Source organism: Ochotona curzoniae, unplaced genomic scaffold (assembly GCF_017591425.1).
Source record: "Ochotona curzoniae isolate NIBS_2020 unplaced genomic scaffold, NIBS_Ocur_1.0 scaffold_3208, whole genome shotgun sequence".
NCBI lineage: Eukaryota > Metazoa > Chordata > Mammalia > Lagomorpha > Ochotonidae > Ochotona > Ochotona curzoniae.
The window spans coordinates 8,659,001-8,678,540 of record NW_024467106.1 but is presented as its reverse complement, the minus strand read 5'-3'; the positions used below and the strand labels follow the sequence as shown (position 1 = coordinate 8,678,540).

Here is a 19,540-nt window from a genome sequence, read left to right as displayed (position 1 = left end):
CCTCCCTGGTGCAAGAAGAAATCAGAGACCCTCACAGGGTGGCTCAAGGTGGGCCAGCGTGTTGGAGTCATCTGGTGTGGGACCGGCATGGAGACTTGTTCTTGTCTGTGGCGAGAGGGGAGTGAATAACCTCCACTCTGCAACTGCTTGTAGAAATCCCAGTGGCCAGCACGTAAGAGGTGTTCCAACGCACACTCAGGTGTTCAAGTCCAGAAGCATGGTTGGTGTCACAGGGTGATGGAATTTGGATCCTAGCCCTTCTGTCACCATCCTTCTCTGGTACCCCCAGGAGGCCATGTCACCCTGAATGTGGGTTTCTATCAGGCTGCTGAGCCCTCTCAGGCTCGCCCTAGCATATGGGGAGTTCCGCCCTCCCTTTGTGCTCCCTGTGGCAAGAGGCACGCTGTCTTCTGAGGCCACACTGGCTGCCTGCTCAGCAATCTCCCGCGTTCTCCACCCAGTCCTTTCAAACTTCCAGACTCTGAGATCCCTTTGCTGATTGGTGAGATCTCCTGAAATAAGCAGGCCTGCCCTGGGGAGCACACAGGGGCAGCCTCCCACTAAAAGATTAATGAGCCTGGGCTGTGCAAAGGGGAATGTCCACGAAAGATGGGTGTGTGTGTGTGTGTATGTGAGAGAGAGAGAGAGAGAGAAAGAGAGAGAGAGAGAGAGAGAGACCCTGATGCTCTGCTGCTGATCTGAGGCCAGGCTGCCTGTGGGAAGGGCAGTGAACAAGTGGACAGCCACCCCTCCAGGACAGATGGTGACGTCACAGTCACACTGCAGCTGACACACGGAAAGGATGTGGGGAGCTCAGGGTTGGGGGAGACAGCCCCAGTGGCCCTTGCTTTCCTGCAGAAAGCAGGGGTTGGGGCAGTGGAAAGCGGGGCCAGGCAACGTGGAAGGAAACAACGGGGTCTAAAGGAGGCTGGTGTGGGCAGCAGTGATGATGAGCTGGGTCAGTGCTTGCCTGCTTTCTCGTGCTTGGCTCTGCTGCCCTGCCCTGGCCCTGTCCCTTCAGCGCGTGTGCTGAGTCACGCCTGGGCAGCATCGCCTGCCATCTCCTGTGCCAGTGGTGACCCCTCCATGCCATGACACCTCTCCTCTGATGTGGTGCTCTTCCCAGCGAGAACTGCAGGGCACGGGTCGGTTCCAAGCACACGTGAGCAGATCACCCTGCACTGGGGGGATGGAGGTGGTGGGAGGCCACACTGGTGGTGGTGGGAGGGCACACTTGGGATCAGCCTTGTCCCTGTTTGCTGAGGAGACACATGGAAGGTCACAGGGGCCTGTGTGCCTGGACTCGGCCTAATTCTCACAGCCGCCTAGGACGCTATGCCTGAGTCACAGATAGCTGGATTTCATCAAGGTTAAGTCATTTACTGAGGTCACCTGCCAGTTAGCGCCAAGGCTGAGAGCTGAGCCCAGAGTTGCGGCATTGCAAAGTCTGTGACTGGTCCTGTCAGGGTCACTGTTTCCAGCAGTGGATACATGTTTGTTTGCCTTGCGGCATTTACATTTCTGGGGGAGGAGGGAGGAGGATCTGGGGGTACACCTGCCCCTGTGAGCAGTGTTGTGTGTGAGTGTGCACATGTAACATGCACCATGGTTCTTTAAACGTGGCAGCTAGAGAGGAAACAGACCGCTAGGAAACCATGCTATTAACAATAATTTCATGAGAACACCTCACCTCCCAATTTTCTGATTTTTTCACAGATATCTTTAAAACAGGGCCACACGCTGCATTTTGTTTTAGCGTCTCAGTCTCCTCTACAGCTGGAATCTTGCATCTAGTCTACGCTCCTGCCTTATTTGATATGACTCAGAAATGACAGGCCTCTTCTCCCGCTGGACCACTCATGCCTGCTTCACTGCTGCCCTGATTCCCCCATCCTGGTGCCCTGGGGTAGGGTTGGGAAGGGGAGCCAGGCCTCTGCCTCATTCCTGTCCCTTCCCTTCCTGGGGTCACACACAAGTGACCCAAAGATGACACAGAAACACACACAGGTGAGGGAGGATCTCCATCCCTATACTACAAAGCTGTTTGGAAACGGTTTTTGACCGTCAATGGAGTAGTCATTGTCATCTTCAAATGAGCAGAATATTATAATCATAGGAAAAGAAATGCAACCAAATGCCTTGCTGGACACAGAATGAGTTGGTTAGGCCTTAATTTAAGCATCCATACGAGGCATGAGCAACTCCTGGGGTGTACTGGCCACCAGCTCTGGGCCAGACCCTGCAGAGGACAGGGGAACTTCTGAGACACAGTGGCGAAAGTCTTCAAGAAAGTCACTAGGCTGTGTGACAGCCAAATCGAGGGGCACTTTGTGATCTGAAAGGGACCTGCTGTGGGTTCGACGTGGGGGATTGTGAGGGTTGCAGGAAGCTGCAGCCTTTGGGGAGACTGGGAGCAGCCAGGGCACACAGCTACTTGTGCAGGCTCCAAGCAGCCCTTGCAAGGCTGTGAGGCACTACCAAGCGGGAGACTATGACACAGCCCAGGGATCAGGCAGCCTGCACCACAGCAGAGGGCAAGGACAGGAGAGGACTGAACAGTGCTCCGGAAGCAGACGGAAGGAGCTGGGGGGGTTGGGGGGAATGAGCACCCAGTCCTGGATGGGCAGTGGTGCCACGCCTGGAGCGGGAGATCCAGCTTGGAGGCGGGTATCTGGAGAAGGTGGGAGCCCCTGCTGGAGCTGGTGGGGAAGCAAGGGCAGAAGAGAAGGGAGGCATGAGTGACTCGGAAACTCTGTGGCAGAAGCTGTTCACTAGGGCGCTCAGAGGTGAGGTGCTGAGATGTGTGGGGGCTGGGTGGGATTCTCTAGCCTTCGGCAAGGGTGTTTGTGACCTGATTGGTTCCCTGCCACACCCACACACATGGCAGACCATCGCATCCCAGGAGCTGCTGGGGCACCCGAGCCCCTCACTGGCAGCTCCCTGCAAACCCTCGTGCAGCTTGGTTTGGGCCGTAGTCCAGCTGGCTTTCCAGACTTCATGGTAATGCGGGTTGGAAGCCTTGGCTCCACTGGGAGAATACAGGTACCTCTCCATCCTGCTGCTTGCAATCTCTGGCTGGAAGGCAGTCACTCTGTACATCAATCAATTTAGGGAAACCTGACAGAGTGGAGCTCTGGAAGGCCTCTGCTTCCTCCTCCCACCGTCCTGCCAATGGGAGCAGTCCTCTATGGTCCAGGGCACGGTCCAGGCCACCTGGGCCCTGTAGGGAACAATGTTACTTCTCCCCTCTGTTGTCACAGCAGGACAGGTATTTCCTGTCCCCACCTCAGCAGAGGAGGGTACTCGTGCTGAGCTTGTCTATGCCCCTGCCCACCCCTGGCCAGGGGAGGTGTGCCCTCCTGCAATTCTGACAAAGGAGCTGAGCTTGCTCCCTCATCCTGGCCAATTCCCCCTGCTGCCCGCTGTGCCCCTACCTCTGCCCTGGCCTGGGAGCTTCCAGGCTGTTCTGCCCTGGGCAAACCTGGCAGCTGTCTGCTGGTCTGTGTGTGGAGCTGCAGTTTTTCACATTCAAGAGGTGAACAGGGGAGATCATTTGGTCTCAGGTCTCCCACACTAGCACCTGTATCTCACGAAACTGTTGCAATCGCTTCTCAGCTTGGGAAGAGGGAAAATGGCTATTTCCAGGCCCCTCAAAATGGAAACATTTCCCCAGATAGGAGTGGGCCCTCTTGAGTTCTCTGACCCTTTCAACTCCTGAAAAACTATTCCATGGGAACACAGAGGTCAACCCAGAATGCATTCACTTTACTCATCCCAAGTCCATTATCCCTCTTCTGCTTCCAAAAACGAGCGAGCTGCTTGCTGGTGAGTTCATTTTGCTGACAAACCTTCTTGTGATGGTGGGGTCCAGCCCGGGAGTAGGAAGCTGGGGGTTGGGGTGAAGGGGTGCCCCCCATGGACTGCCTGGAGTGCTCCACGCATTTCTTCCCAGAACCCTTCCTGCTCTGATGCACACACTCCCTGTGCTGGTCAGACTCTACTTATGCCCCCAAGTTTGGGGCTAGGGGATTTTTGTCTTGAACATGATGTGTCCCAATATCCAGGTGAGTAGACGTGCAATGAAGACACAGGGGTAACCACAGGGACCATTGAGAAATGCCCAGGACAGTGAGCCGCATTCCCTGCACTTTCTTGTCGGCCAGGGCCCCAGGGTTGCTGGCTGAAGGCTATGTCAGGGACCACCCCAAGTGAGGCTGCCCCTGCCCTGCTCTAGAGGCCGTCCACACCGGCACTTGCTCTCTGAGGCAGACAACCATGTCACCAGCCTTCATCCCCAGCAGCATGCTAAGCATTCCTCAGAAACAAAATCAACAGAAGCGCAGACCCAAGGGGAGGACTTTCCGGAGGTCAGCCTGCACAAGCCTGCTGTGCCCACAACCAAGGTCCCGTGTGGGTGTGCATTGAACCACCCTGGGTGTCCGGGCTGGCAATATGGGTCCTGAGCAGGTTCCCTCCCATCGCTGAGCTCTAGCTTGGGGTTGGTAGGATGGGGTTACCCACCTCTTCCTCTACGGGTGCTAGCACACAGTGCAAGATACAGGAAGTCAGGAGATGCCATGATTTTACAAGAAAACAAGTGTGTTAACACTGGGGCTATCTGAGTGGCTTTGGTGATATGGGGATGAACTCTGACAAGATTTTTCACGTGCCTAGGGAAAAGCTGGACCAACGCATCAAGCCTCTGACTTCACCAACGCCAACACTCAAGACCAGGCTAAAGTCAGATGGTTGTGGGGCTAGAGAGTCTGTTCAACAAACAAATAACATAAAACGAAACAAAAACAAACAAACAAACAAACAAACAAGAGCTGGCAGGAACATGTGGCAAAAATTTCTGAACCAGAACTCAGAAGACACTCTACTGGCGGAGAACAGCAGGTCCCCAAAACTCCTGCCCATCAATGGCCTGTGCCCAGCAAGTGTTGCACGTTATGCTTGGTGGCCTGTCAGGGCGAGCAACCCCAGGGAAGGACCATGGATGACCTAGCATGCACGAGGGGCAAAAGCCGGAAAGAGTTAAAAGACAGGGGTCTGTGCTTTCTCCTTGGCCCATCCCCCCAGCAGCTAATCTGTCACCTAATGAAGAAGGGGGCCCCGGCATAAGCGAGCTGGCTGGCAGTTCACTTCCAGCAAACTGATTAAGAATGTTCAACCAACAGCAGACTGTAGACCTTTCCCGAGAAAATAAATAGAGTGTAGACTGTATGCAAATGTGTTTGTCACTTTGACAGCACGTCTCAATTAAGGCATCTCGTGGCTGTGGGTAGGCTCTGTGGCTGCAGCTGGAAGGGAGAGCTCGTGCATGGCTGATACCGGGGGCTTGACCTTAATCCGCATGCATGCATTAAAAATAAAGAATCCTGCCTTCCTGTACACTTGCATAATGCCGGCAGCCACGTGAGGGAAGTGACAAACGGGGTGGGGGAAAAAAGCCACTTTCATCCTCTTCGGTTTGCAGACCTGGGAAGGCACAGACAGCTCTTCTTTCAACAGGGTTTGGGGGTGGCTTTTTAAATGGTTTATCCCCCACCCGTGAGCAAGTGAGCAAGTGCGTGTGTGCATGGAGGCACACACTGCACTCTTAGTCTGCATTTAGCTGGGAGTGACATTAAAGCGTCTCTACTTCTTGCTGCAATGGAAAGAAGGGTCTTTCTCCATTTCAAACAGGGCCTCCTTTTTTTCATGTGTGTTTCACAAAATGGCATGTTTAACACTGTGAAGCCCTTCTCCCCCACCCTCTCTTTCTGTGTAACGGGTCCCCAACTCCAGCGAGGGGCTCCTTTCATGGGAAGGCTAGAGTGTACTGGAATGAGGACAAAAGAATGGAGGAAGCTGACTCTGGGATAATGTGCTGGTGACAGCCCACGTGGGTCTTGCTTGTAGCAGGTGCCCGTGGCTTATGGGACTGGGATGCAGCTTTCCCCCACACGATGGAAGCTGGCAGCTCCCTGGGGCATGGGCACTGATGGTGACTGGAGGCTCATCCAACGTCAGACTAGCTCTGCCCCTGGCTAGGTCTTTCCTGAGTGGCACCTCCATTTGATCACAGCCCCTTCTACGTGTGACTTCGGCAAGAGGGGAGCAGCCCCAAGTTAAGGAAGCATGAACGCAGGATGAGAGAACTCCGATCTGAGATGGACAATTCTTAGCTTGTGACCAACTCAACCCTGACAGTGGCAAGTATTTTGTTAGTCCTACCCCGTCGTCATGTCTACATAGCTTAGTTCCTGGTACCCAGCGGCCTCTTGCTACATGGTTGTCATAAAATGGGAGCATTTTACGTGTGGGCTTCCAGGGCTTTCAGCGAGAGACACTGTGCGGTTAGGAAAAAAAGCCCAAAGGTTATTGCATGGGTGCCTGAAGAATCAGGTGCTTTGAGAACAAACTTGCACATTCCTGTTACAGCCACATCTTGCTTCATGAACCATTTATCCTCAACCATAAAGAAACACCTTTTGCTCACCAAAGAGTCAACTCGAGAGGACCTTAAACAGGTACATCCATACAACTTCCCCAACCCCAAATCTAACCACAAATGGAAAGTAGATACAAAATATTAGTTTCCATACACGGCTCAGTGTTTCATTGAAAGGGGAGAAAAATCAAACAAATCAATGGTTTTTCACACGTCTCAGATCGCTGGAAAAGAGTTGGTTAGGGAAGCAGACCTCTGGACTCTCAGCCGCTCTTTACCCGGGGAAGGCACGGTTCTGGATACTGAGTTTCAGGAAACATGTTAATAAAGAACTCCTAATTGATTTTTTTTAAAATAAAGACTTTGCTTGTTGTCTTTTATTTGAAGGTGCAAAGAAGGCCCTGGGATGCTAAAGTGTTCTAATGAGATGCTTAGCTAACTGAGAGGCACCTTAAGCCTGGTGCCAGGTGCTGGCAGGGAGGCAGTGGCTACAATTAAATGACTTCATTCAGGAGTTGAGTTAGTCTACGACCAGAGCCGTCCTTGACATTTCTGAAAATGCACTTTCCAAACACGTTCACACACAAAAAAACTCCTTTTGAAGATGTGAGCAAACTTCTTGTAGTTGCTTTGGTGAAACAGAGTACAAAATGGTGAACTCTCTCCTGCCTGCCAATACTTCAGATTCCTGCTGAAACCCGAAAATCAGTCAGGCCTGCCCAAGGGCCGGAACGTACCTGTCCGAAGTGCACGGTGATGGGTCTGCGGTCTTCCCGGAGCCTGGGGTCCTTGGCCTCCACCAGCGGGGACGGCGAAGTCTTGGGCAGCTGCTCCTCTGTGGGGGGTGCACAGCCATTCTCCGTGATGTCCTGCCGGGAGGGACATGGTGGGAGTTAGGATCTGGGGTCAGGAGTCTGGGCCCAAACCCCACAGCTCTGAATCTGCCCCAGCCTCTCCTCCCCTGACAGGTGGAGGAAATGAAAGGCTGACTCAGCTCTTAGACACTGAAGCAGCAGACAGACCCACATGATCCACGTCTGTATTACAAAGATAACATCATAATTCAGGACGATGAGAAACAAAAATCATCCTTCACCCCTGCTATCTGAACATGGCTATTTTCCTATTCATTTTGTCTACAGGCAGACATTTAAAAATTACTTGCAATCACAACTCATGCATAATGTTACAGCCCGCTTTTCCCCAATTCATTATAAACATCTCCATGGAGCTGCACACACATCACTATGATCATTTAATGGATGCATAATATCTCACTGAGCAGATAAACAATGATTTAGGAAACCATTCCACTGCTTTTGGGCATACATGTAGTTTTGAGGTTTATGTTTTTCCTTCTAAATACCAGTGATACATACTTTAGATTTTCTTTCTTTTGCATATATATTATGGAGAGTCCCTGGGCATGAAACTATTCGGTCAAAGGATAGGAACCCGTCTTAGGGCTTTTTGCTCATCCTTTCAAATTGTTTTCTGTTTTACACCCATTACCAGCGATGGGTGTATTGTCAGTTTCATGGGACTTGTTAGCCTTATTGCTAATTTAATAGGTGCAAAGCTAGATCTCATTCTTAAAAATTTGCATAACTTTATCTGTGAGTGGGGACATCTTTCCTATGTTTCAGAACCTGACGTGTTTTGGTTGGGACCTTCCTCTCTACCCCTGGGTCTTCATGGCAGAGGTTTGCGGGGGGCGTTTGTGACCTGGGGGGACTCAGGCAACCACGGGGGCATTCTTAAATCCATAGAGTTGAATGAGGTTGTGCTGTGGATGGACGGGCTCGAGGTCTAAGGACAAGAAGAGCTCCAGCATGCAGCGGGCAGTGCCCAGGGCCCTTTGGTCTGGGCTGGCAGTGGCGAGCATCGGTCAAGCCAGAGAATGGGTGCACATGTAGGTCACACTGTTTCCCCCTGCCTTTTTTTTTCCAAATTCAGTAGAAATAGCTCACACCCAGAAGTCAAAAGATAAAACTGCCTTTTTGTGCTGATAGCGTTCTGCAAACGGGTTGAATGTTCCTAAAATGCACAGGGCCTTCCACAACAAGTGTGGCAAGCACCATCCCCACAAAGTAACACCATGTAAGAAGGGCCAGGCAGCATGGTAGGAAGCAGGGTGGCTCTGGGTGTGTGTGTGGGGGGTGGACTAAGCCAATTTTCTGGGAAAAGGCTAAAACGACAAAGGAGATAGTGCTGAGCCTTGAGTGTGCAGAGCCCAAGCACAGATCCAAGAGAATGTTGGCTATTAAAACATGGGAACATTTTGAACTGGGAGGAGAGAAGAGAAAGGGCCGAGTGATTCAGTTCTGATCTTCATTCTCTGCTTTGTTATGAAGCAAATAAAATCTTAAGGTTATTGTTCATTTAATTTTTGGGGGGGTGGGGAGGAAATAAACTAGAACCATTAATGAAATGCCTCTTGGGGAAAAAAAAGAATAAAACCATTTCCGATTCTTCTTATTTCAAAAACAAATAGGCATTTTTGTCAACAAAATATGGACTAAAGAGTACTCATGAAATCAGAGTGCCCATCAGAGACGCTGGGTAAATGGGCGTTCTCAGCTGAGTTGGGAGAGAGGAGGGACACGCAGGGCAGGAACAGGGCTACATCTGCATCTGAGTTTCCTCATCTGCAGAAGTGGGAAACTCCAGTAGCTCTGAAGATGCAAGGAGACAGCTCACACAACTAGCGGTCTAGAATATCAGCAGCTATTCAAACCATAGGGCTCTGGGCGACAGACACACACGCCTCCCAGGTAAATGTGCGGGCACTTGGGCTTACATGGTCAGCTGCCTGCCCGTTCCTGAGGACTCAAGCTTGCCTGGGGAGGCCAGCCCAGGGACACCCCACAGGGAGACAGGATACTTCTCAGGTTCATGCGGGGCGTGAAGAGGCTCATACAAGCTGGCTCTGTCTCAGGCAGGCTGAGGCTGGGTGATGAGAGAGGCTGAGGAACCCACGGGTGGAAGCTCCCAAGTTCTGTTTGCTCTCCCCTCTCTTTCAAATAATAATCAGAAAGAACTGAAAAAAAGAAAAAGAAAAAAAGGGAAATATTTCTTGGGAGAAGGGCTGCCCAAGGAGCTCAGGTGATGTAGGAGATAAAGAGAAGGGCTTCTGTGTGCCAGGAAGTCACGAAGGGGACACCTAGGCGAGGGGCTCGCAAGGCAGAAGGGGCCCAATGATTGAAAAGTTGAGAGGTTGGGGGAAAAAAAAAAGAAATAACTGCAAACATAACCTAGCGAGAAAACAGGAGTATTCAGTATACATGGTAAGAAGACAGCTACATCAGCAGAGAAATGCACGTTGCGGTTTTGGGGAAAACACCAATGTTTCAACTTGAGTTAATGTTCAACTTTCTATGTCAAACTACTAGCTTCCAGCTTCATGTTCATCATGAACTAGAGGCCTGATGGCGCCAGTTCACTCGGCCTCTCGGCACCTGCTTCCTTATTCTGACTAGGGGGAGACTGCCACCTGCTTGGCAAACTTTCAAGCTCCTGGGAGAAGGGGCTAACTGACATCACAGCACTTTGCTTCCCTGCAAAGCTAAGCGGGGGTCTTCCCTGTGCTAACAGCTGTCTCTAGCAGGCACCCACAGACCCCTGACCCCATGGCGAACAAGACCACACTCTTTCCTAGCGGCTCAGACAGGGGAAGATGCCAAAACGCCACAGGTAGAAAGCAGAGGGTGCTGAAGCCAGGGACCTTTGGCATTTATGCAGGACCATCCCCTGATGACACAAGGGGAGATACCCCGAACCGAGGAGGGGTCCAACAGCCATCCCACGTGACCTCTCCAAGTTCCTCTTCCTCAGGAACCCCTCTTGCTGTTGTGTGTACCACATGCAGCAAATCTCAAGGCTCTTAGCTTGCTGTCTGTCTAGACTGCGACTGACAGCCCAGACTCCAGGATGCATGTTCCGGTAACCCTCTGTGGACCTGAGCTGAATGTGTGGAGCAAGCAGACAGAAGCACCTGCACTGTCAATAAGCAGGCTGCTTCCTGGCTTTATGTTTGTTAGGAGATCCAGATAGGCAGATTTTTTTTTTTTTCCCACAAAGAACTTGTGGTGCATGGGGAGCTGGGCTGCCCGCTACAACACCTGCATTCTATATGTGAGCACTGGTTCGAGTCACGGCTGCAGCACTGTTGATCTAGGTCGAGGCTAATGCACCTGGCAAAATAGCAGAAGATAATCCAGGTGCCTGGGCCTCTGCCACCCACGTGGAGATGCAGATAGAGCTCTGGGCCTCTGGCTCTGGCCCGAATCATCCTCTGACTGTTGCGTCCTTTTGGAAGTAAACCAGCAGAGGAAGATGTCTCTGTATCACCCTGCCGTCCAAATAAATACCCATGTTTCCATTTCTTCACTGTTTATTCTACCTCGGAAAGGACAACAGCTTCCTCCCAGGATGGCACAGGGAGCAGAGTGGGAGGAGCCCCAGTCACGACAGAAAGAGGAGCTGTACACAGCCGCTGCTAGGATCCACCTGCAAGATGTCACGCTAGCTCCCTGTATGCCACCGGTATGTTCCAGGACCCCTAGGGGATGCCTGAGACCCACAGGCTGGGTGTTTTCCTACACAAACTCCTATGATAGAGTCTAACTTATAAATCAGCCATAGGAACAGAAAACCAACAGCAGGTAATGATGAAGTAGAATAAGTACAACAATAGAAGGTGGCAAAAGTTTTGGGAGTGTGGCATTATCCTCTCAAAATACCTTCTGGTCCTGTGCTGTAGCTCTGGACCACAGCTGGCTGAAACTGTGGGAAGTGAAGCTGCGATAGATAAGAGGGTACAATTGTAGGAGAGGAGCCAAGAATGCCAACTTCTGGTACCTGGCATCAGCTCTGGTGGCCCCTGGCCAAGGGCTGGGGACACAGGTGTGCTCACGCCTGTCTGCTGGGAATGTGAGCTGTCAGCTCGCACCAAGAACCTAAGATGTGTGTGTGTGCCCCCCCTTGGGTCCACTAATTCCATGTCTGGAAGCATGGTCTAATGGAATAAAAGGAACTCTGGGAGGGCCCTACCTCTGAGGATGTACAGCCCAAGCACGTGTGTGGGCTGGGAAATGCTCAGGACACACACTGAGTGAAAGCACGCGTTATGAAACAGGATTATTTTGTTTCCCACTTATCTGGTGTTGCTGATTCCCCCTCCCCTGCAAATATGCAATTTGCTTGTAGACAGAAAGAAAAAAAATCTGACCTCCTAAATGTCATTTTTTAAAAAGGCAGAACAGAGCAGCTTGTTGGAGGGGTGGGCCTGTTCTTTCCTGATGGGTCCACACAGAGTGGCAGGTTTCTTCCCAGAGGCCCTGTGCTGTGGCTGAGGGCACCAGGTCCTCCAGTCCCCATCCATGGGTAAAGCCTAGTAGCAGGAAATAATTCTATTCCCATCCTCTTTCCTGAGCATGCCTTGGGACCCAAACCCACGGCCAAAGCCAAACCTCCACCCCTCCTGCAGCGGGCAGGTGTAGTGGTAAGTGGATTCGGATCTCAGGAGACCTGAGGACCAAGTGGCCTTGGTGGTAGTGATCACAGTAGGGTGGGGTGAAGGGTTGGGCATGGAAGAAGTTGAGGATGACAGAGCTTCCTGAGGCAGAGATCAAGGTACAGAGTGGACATGTCCATGGGATGGCAGATGTCCCTCTGGTGGCTGTCACCTTGTCCCCTTGGCAAGGAAATGGAAGGTCTGAAAGGTTGGGAGGGTTTTAACCAAGGGACTGGCTTCTGCAGAGTCCTCTGCGTGCTGTGTGGGAGACCTCCAGGAAAGGGAAGCATGCCGGATGCGTCCTAGGTATGTGGAAGGAAGGGCTGCTCCAGGTGAGGAATGGGAGATGATGGACAGGACTGGCCCCTTTCAGTTCTCACTGTGATCCAGTGTAAGCCTGCATTGTCTCTAGAATATGGCGTAGGCTAGCTAGACTCAGACAAGTGCAGTAGCTCATCCAAGGTCACCCACTTAGCGTCCTTTACAGCACTAACCCTGGCTCACCTCCCCCTCTGCCACGCAAGAGAACTTCAAGGGCTCTGTGGCAGGTGGCTGAGCTGTTCCAGCTCTGACACAGCCTGCAGGTGGCAGAGCTATCTGTCCATTGCCATTTTCAGACTCACGAGCCTGCTCCATGCCACAGCAAACGCAGATTAAAATGAATACTGGTATCAAGTTAGGAGCCAACACTGGCGTCCCCGGGATGCAGGCTGAAGTGTGCTTTACTGTGTTTGGAGACGGGGGGGGGGGGCCAACAATCGCAGGGTAAGGTGCAGAAATGTTCCACTGAGAAGCCCAACTATTAGCTCCAGCGGGAAGCACACTCACACATATGCCCCTTGGTACACTGGGGGTACATAGCCAGAAACTCAATCAGCTATGAATCTGCTCGTTTTTTGCTCATAGAGACATCATGTCAACATGATGCTTGTCTTCTGAGGATCCAGGATCCTCAGGCTGTGAAATGGGCCGGTTTGCAAAGACATGTTTCCCAGCAGGCAAAGAAGGCTGCCTCATGTGGCCGTCCTAAAATACCTGGGTGAGGGAGCGTGGCCTCGGTTTGGAGAAGGGGCCCAGCAGTGACCGGTGCTGTGGTAAGATGCCCACAGTGGCAGCCGGGCCACCGGGCACCCTCTCATGGGCCAGGTCTGGTGGGGAGCACCTCTGTTCTCCTTTAGACAGCCATAGCCGAGTGCTGTCTGTTTCTGCCATTTTTTTCCCCTTCTTCATTTTGAGTAAGTCCGACTTCAAAGGATGCTAAACCAGGCAAGAACTTGACCAGTTTGCTTCATTTTTCTTCCGGGGGAGGGGTGGGGGTCGGGAGGGAATGTTCTCCACCCTTCTCCTTTTGTTGTTGTTGTTGTTGGACTGAAGCAGAGCTGGTGAGGAAGAAAGACACACAAAGGCTCGGGGGACAATGATTTGCCAACGGCCACACAGACACCTTGAAAGCCTCTCTTTCTGGGGCTTTGAAGATCTGCAGCACAAAAGGAGTGAGGAATGGGGAAGGGGCCCCGCTCCGACATATCAGAGATGGCCCCTCCGCACACCGCTACTGTGACCTCTCCAGACGTTGGGCCTCGTGTCTATTTGCAATTCAAACCCAAGGCGAGGGCCAAGAGGGCGAGACTGGCTTGGTGATTGTATCTGCCGGGTCGCCATTGCTATGCAGACCCAGGGGAGGCCAGGTGACCACCCAGCCCAGCTGACAATTGGATCTTGGCTGGGGACTGCTCCAGCCGCTTAACGCCGGAAGCTAGTCGTGGGCTGTCTGCGGCAGGTGCCATCTGGAGAGCCAAGGAGATGTGTCACCGTGTGGAGGGGAGGGGCATGGAGCTGAAAAGCCAGGGAAATATTTTCTGCTGCACCGAGGGAGGTCAGGCGAGGCCAAATCCTAAATTGGCTCAAGAAAGGGAGCCGGGGCTCTCTGGAGACCCAAGGGTTGTGTGTACTGAACAATGCCAGAGTTTCAATTACAAAATAGCTCTTCCGAGAGCAACTGCAGAAACATCAGGCCTTGTGGAAATCTCTACCCTGGAAGCGGGTGGGGGCGGGGGTGGAGGGAGAGAAGTGAAAATTGAAAAGGGTGCACTAATAGATCTGTCAACAGTCCGGTGGTGACGAGCCACATTTCTACAAAATGCCTCCGCTGTCTGTGTCACCTGAGAGGTACTGACACGATGGAACATTATCTCCTGAAGCGATTCTTGAAAAGACTGGCAGGGGGAAGAGAAAGGGAGGGCAAGGGGATGCGGGGGAGGCAAGAGAAGAAGGGGACCCGAGAAGGGTGCGTCCCAGACTTTCAACGAACAGAGAGGGAGGTGCCATGAAGGGGTCTACGTTATTTCCATGAGCCCTTGAATAGGCATGTGACAAAACCTGTGGTTGTGGGGGAAGGTGATGTGGTCTCGCCTGCGAGGAAGAAGCTAAGGGGCATGTCTCCAGCCACAGCAGGATGAGCAGAGGTGAGCTGCGCACCCATGGGACAGCTAAGCCCAGGGCCTCCCTGTCGTGGTCTGTCGCAGGTCTTAGCCCAACCCCAGCCTGAGCCGGTCAGGAAGGACAAGGCCCCTGTCCTGCCACTCTGTTCTGCTTTTGCAATGCGATCCGCTGCATGTGACTGGGCTGCAAGATGAAAGCTGCACACTGAGGCTCAAACAACGTCCAAGGCAAGCTTTCCACATGCCTGCCTCAGGCAGGGTGCCACAGACTGCGCTACCGCTACCTGAATTCACGGGACAGAGCTTTTGGTTCAGCATGCGACTCTAGGCTGGCTTGGTTAAAAAAAAAAAAAGAAAGAAAGAAAGAAAGAAAGAAGGCGGGGTGAGGGGAGAAACACCTCACTGTCAGCTGGAACAAAGAATTTAAATGCTTAGTCAGAGCAAATTATTTTCCAATTAAAAGAAAGGAATCAATTTCTTCGACCATTTCAAGTTAATTAGAGGCCCTTTTTGACTTTGTAAAATTAAAATTCCTTTCAATTAAAAAAAAAAAAAGAGTACCAAGACATATAAAGGCTCTTACTTGAGGAGTACTGTTTTGGGGGGTTGAGGGTGTGAGCATCTCACGGAAAACAAAACCCTTGTTCCAGGGAGGCAGGGAGAGAGGTCCGCCATAGCAAGTGCACTCACACTGTGGGTCGGCGGGTCTGGAATCTAATCCCGGCCGTGCCAGGCTTAAGCCAGGCGGCTGTGGGCAGAGCCCTGCACCTGTGAACCGCAGTCTCTATACTCTCCAGTGGGAGTAAGTCCCTGCAGGGCTATTCTGAGGATTGTGAAAGATCCCAACCTGGACCATTCCTAACAAGTGCTCATCATCACATTACTATGGCCTCTCCGTTACAGTGACTGCGCTGCCCAAGGCTAGAGATTCTGGTGGGGAGAGAGGGGAGGGATGCGTGGCAGGACCCCTCAGTCAGGACAATGGCCGGGGTGACTGGTGGTCCGGGGGACACCACCAGAGCCCACTCTTCTTGCCTGGGGTCTCAGAAGGAAACTGCTGGGCTCCTTTCACTCTACCCGCTATAGTGAAGTGATCCACAGCCACTGCCCCAAACCTACCCCGTGGTGGCCTGGGTGGTACCCTTGGGTGTTGGTGATGGCCAGGCCTGGGCTGGGACAGGGGGAAGCCTGTGGGGCCCAGGCCCACAGGGGCAGGCAAGGGGCAGAGGGACAGTGGGAACTGTGAACTTGCTCGCCTTTGTGGATTTAAGCCACAGTCTTCATGTTATTTGAAGACAGGGTTTTTTTTTTTTTTTTGTCTGTGAATATTTATAACAGTGTGAAAACTCCCGGACAGCTGGTAGTGCATTTTGAAGCGTGCTAACAACACTATATCAAACAGCTCTCTATTGATTACACCGTACTTTTTCTGTGGCCACAATTCAGACATGGTGCTTATACATTTTGAATAAGAACTTCAAGTACCTTTTGCTTCAAGCGGTTTTTCACCTCTTTTATTCCCATTTTTGCATGATCTTTTGCCTGCATGAAAAATTAATTTAAGTTAAGATTCCCTCTCTGTATCCAGCAGGGACTGTGCCTGATTTCAGTCCGTCGCGAATCACCTTCTCTGATTACTAGAAAAAGGAAGGAAAAATAGGATCATCAAGTCAAAAACATAATGGCTCCGAAAACAAACAGAACAGTAAAAGGTTAAAAAAAAAAATCCCAAGACACTATTGCCTGCGTTTGGATGGCAGTCCCACCCCACCCCCCTTTTCCGCTCTCTATAATTATTTATCCTGGCAGCCTGGTGATGGCTAACAGTACGAGCGAGACAGTGGCTTTCCCGGCTGCGGGATTCGGAAAGCCCGCTCCATCACGCCAGGGCGGTCTTGGGTCCCATTCTCTGCCTGGAGCCAAGGGACCGCGACAGGAATATCACTGGTTGTCTCCAACGCCACTTCTCCTGTCTCCTGCAGGGGTGAGGCCCTGGCTCTTTCATTTGATGCCATCTCAGACCTAGGTGGTAACACTAGCAGTCACCCTCCTGTGCATGCAGCTATAGTGTAAGCATAGAAGAGTTTAACTTAAAAGAAAAAGAAGGAAATAAAAGAAAACCACCCCGTTTTAGTAGTGACTCAGGGTCAAATTAGCAAGAGAATCATGAGCCCCCCTCCTCCCAAGGAAAGGCACTTGAGGCTTGTAGAGAAGGGGGGGAGGGAGGGAGGAACAGGAATGGACATGTTTGCTTGTAGATTCTGGGCACTGGGAAATACATTTCCTGGGTGTGGGGTGGAGCGAGGAGAGAGGTGATCAAAACTTTAGGGCAAAAATGAGGGGGTGTGTCCTACGGGGAACACTCCCAAGGAACCAGCCCAGCAGCGGCTTGGTTAGGCAGGGGGAGGTGTGCCTGGGGTGTGGCCCTGCTGCTCCACCTGCATGTTAACTCCACCGTCAGCAGCCACCTGCACCCTTCCCCCGGCCCGCCACCCCCCCACCCCCTGCCAACCACCCCCAGAGCCCCCGTTTTCTGTAGAAGCTCCTAGGAGCCATGACCCCTGAAGCTGCTGGTGTTGCTCAAATGGACATGCCTGAGGGTGGCCAGCCCACGTCATCGTGTCTCTGACCCAGAGGACAGAGCCCAGGAGGAGTTGCCCTTGGCCTTGCGCCCCCCCCAACCCCCGCCCCAGAGCACTACTTACAAACTTGTAGACGGTCTTCATGGCAGGGTTGGCTTTCGTTTTCACGGTGTTCAGGATGGCCCCGCTTCCTTTCTGCAACAGAAACGCCAGTGAGCATCTGGGACTGAAGGGTGAATACGCTGACACCCAGAGAACCTCTTCTCTGCCATCAAGTGAAAGCGCCATTCCCAGGGCGTGTGCTTTAGGTAGCAAGCTGGGCCTTGATGATCAGCTGGCCTTGGGCGGCCACAGCCATAGTTACGGCAAGGTCGCTCTGGGGGTGTGGGTGTAAGTCTGACAGTGAGAGCGAGTGTGAAAACCAGCCGAAGAGCACTCTGGCCTGGGATCCTGCTGACACCCGCCCCCGGGCTGTCTGGAGGTAAAGGTTTGCCAGAATTCGACCACAGACCAGGTCCTGGTGAGTGTGGCGAGGGTAGAGTCTGGCTGACATGCAGCTGGGCTGAGAGCGGGGTCCTGGGGGGCCAGGCCAGTCTGGCAACGCGCCGCCCCTCGGTGCACTTTCTCTGCTCACCTCGGAGCTCTGGGCTGCATTCTACAGCCTCTCTGGCAGGCTGCCCTCCTTACCATCTACATCTTGAGAAAAGGAAAGAATGAACAGCTATAAATGTCGACCAGGGCTCAGGGAGAAATCCGCTACAGGATGTCCCGCTTGCTGTCGGGAGGGAGCAGGGGATACAGAGGAGGAGGAGCAAAGGCCTTCCTCCCCCACTTAGGAGTGGCAGCAGAAGCACCCAGGGTGCGTGTGTTACAGCGGTTTTTGTAAATGCATTCTCTGGTCTCGCTCCTGCAGCACATAGCCTGAGAGCTCCCTTGCTGCTGGGTCTGCAGGGTCTGGTCTCTGTCTTCAAGGACCCTCAGCCTCAGGGTGGAAGGCACCAGGCAGAGAACAGACAAGGGGAGAACTGGGAGGACGGGGAGGCAGTGTGCACCAGGGCCGTGGAAAGGCCTCCGGAGAACAGAACATCTGCTGTGGCCCACGAGGGTGAAAGGAGTGGATGTGGCCGGCGGGAGGACAGGAACATTCTTGGGACCGGAAGTCACACATCATAAAGTGCAGAAGCTGCGCAGCCGTGGTGTGTTCTCTGGAGGGGCCGGAGGGGCCAGGGCAGGAAGCGAGGCTAGGAGGCCGGAAGGGTCCTGCAATACCAGGCTAAGGTGTCTACACTGCAGGGGTGAAGGGCAGGGGCGCAGGAGGGTGCATCGAGTACCTCGCATCACCAGGCCTGCAGTACAAACTGAAGGACAGGGGGCCCGCAGCCACAGTGCGCACAGGAGGAAGATGCAAGAATGCCAGTCCGGGAATTCACTGTGAGGACAATTTTTGGTAACCGCCCACAAGGAAAAAAAAATAAAAACCCTCAAAACCTCCGACTTTAATTGAAAACAGGATGATTCGACCTAGAAAGCATTTAGCGCTGTGAGACAATAGGATGTTTTTACCCACTCACTCATTCCACGCTGCCTTCCAGTGTGACTCAGTATCCTCTAATGGCGGCTTGCAGGGCTGCCACGCCCCTTATCAATCAATCATCACGTTCTCCTGGCCTGTCTCTGATTTGCCAAGTGGTGTGCTTGGTCGTGCAACAAGAACAAAGGAAGTCTCTCATGGAGGAACTGTGTGGGCTCGGCCAAGGGCAGCGGCTTGCGAGGGGCCCGCCTAGCAGTGGCTCACTCGGTCCAGGTGCCGGCCAAGAACACTTGGCACACTGTGCTGCAGTGGCCTGCTCAGGTGCCCGCCTCCCCAAGGGGTTAGGGTGCCCTCCTCCCAGGGCAGGGCCTGTGGCCTGCTCCCCGCCCTCGGCCCCCCACACTCAGCGAGGCTGTGGTTGGTACACACTGCATGAGACCAACGAGGAAAGGCCAGAATTTGGGTTCTTCAGAGGCTCGGGGGCTCGTGGCGGGGGGGGGACACCTGGTCCTGTTTCTTGGTGGGGAGAGGCATTCACTCAGTGATGGGTACCCCACCTTGCAGAAGCCTCTGCTGTGGGACAGACACACCTCCGCTCTCCATACGACCATGGTATCAACACTACTGCCCTAGCAAGAGACCCCAGCAATGCTCTCAGACTGCAACCTTGCCTTCCATGGGGCCTCGCCAGCTTCCTGGAGAAATGCCTGCTTCTCCGGCCTCTCTCTGCCCTCGTCAATGGGTGGCTTTAGATGGTGCCATCCTTGTAGCCTCCACCTGCCCTGGGGTTGGCCTGGCTTTAAGCCCCAAAGTTGAGAGGAGAGAAGGCTCCAGACCCTCCCAGCCGCCCCACAGTGGCCTTCCAGAGGGCCTGCTCGCTGCAGCAGGCACACACTTACCCGGACTGTGGAGAGCCACTGATGGTATACTTTGTCACTGCCTGAGGGGAGAGAAGATGGCGAGGTTGTGATTTAGAGGGTTTTGCAGGCCGCAGTGGGCATGCAGGGCGGGGAGGGCTCACAGTCCAGGGGCTGT

At 52.9% G+C, this 19,540-nt stretch overlaps 1 protein-coding gene and 1 pseudogene across 3 annotated transcripts in view; one reads left to right on the top strand and one right to left on the bottom strand.

Annotated features, from left to right (window-relative positions):
* Positions 1-19,540, bottom strand: part of DENND1A (DENN domain containing 1A) — a 486,903-nt gene that overhangs the window by 32,604 nt on the left and 434,759 nt on the right. For 2 of the 3 annotated variants that reach the window (XM_040963819.1, XM_040963820.1), the window contains 4 exons: positions 19,405-19,445; positions 17,098-17,169; positions 15,878-15,934; positions 7,174-7,305 (listed from right to left, as the gene is read on the bottom strand). In XM_040963819.1, coding sequence (XP_040819753.1) covers positions 7,174-7,305; positions 15,878-15,934; positions 17,098-17,169; positions 19,405-19,445 — 302 coding nt within the window. Of the gene's footprint in view, positions 1-7,173; positions 7,306-15,174; positions 16,030-17,097; positions 17,170-19,404; positions 19,446-19,540 lie in introns of those variants that run through there. The other variant, XM_040963821.1, reaches the window with a different exon arrangement.
* LOC121172511 lies at positions 8,337-8,764 on the top strand (annotated as a pseudogene).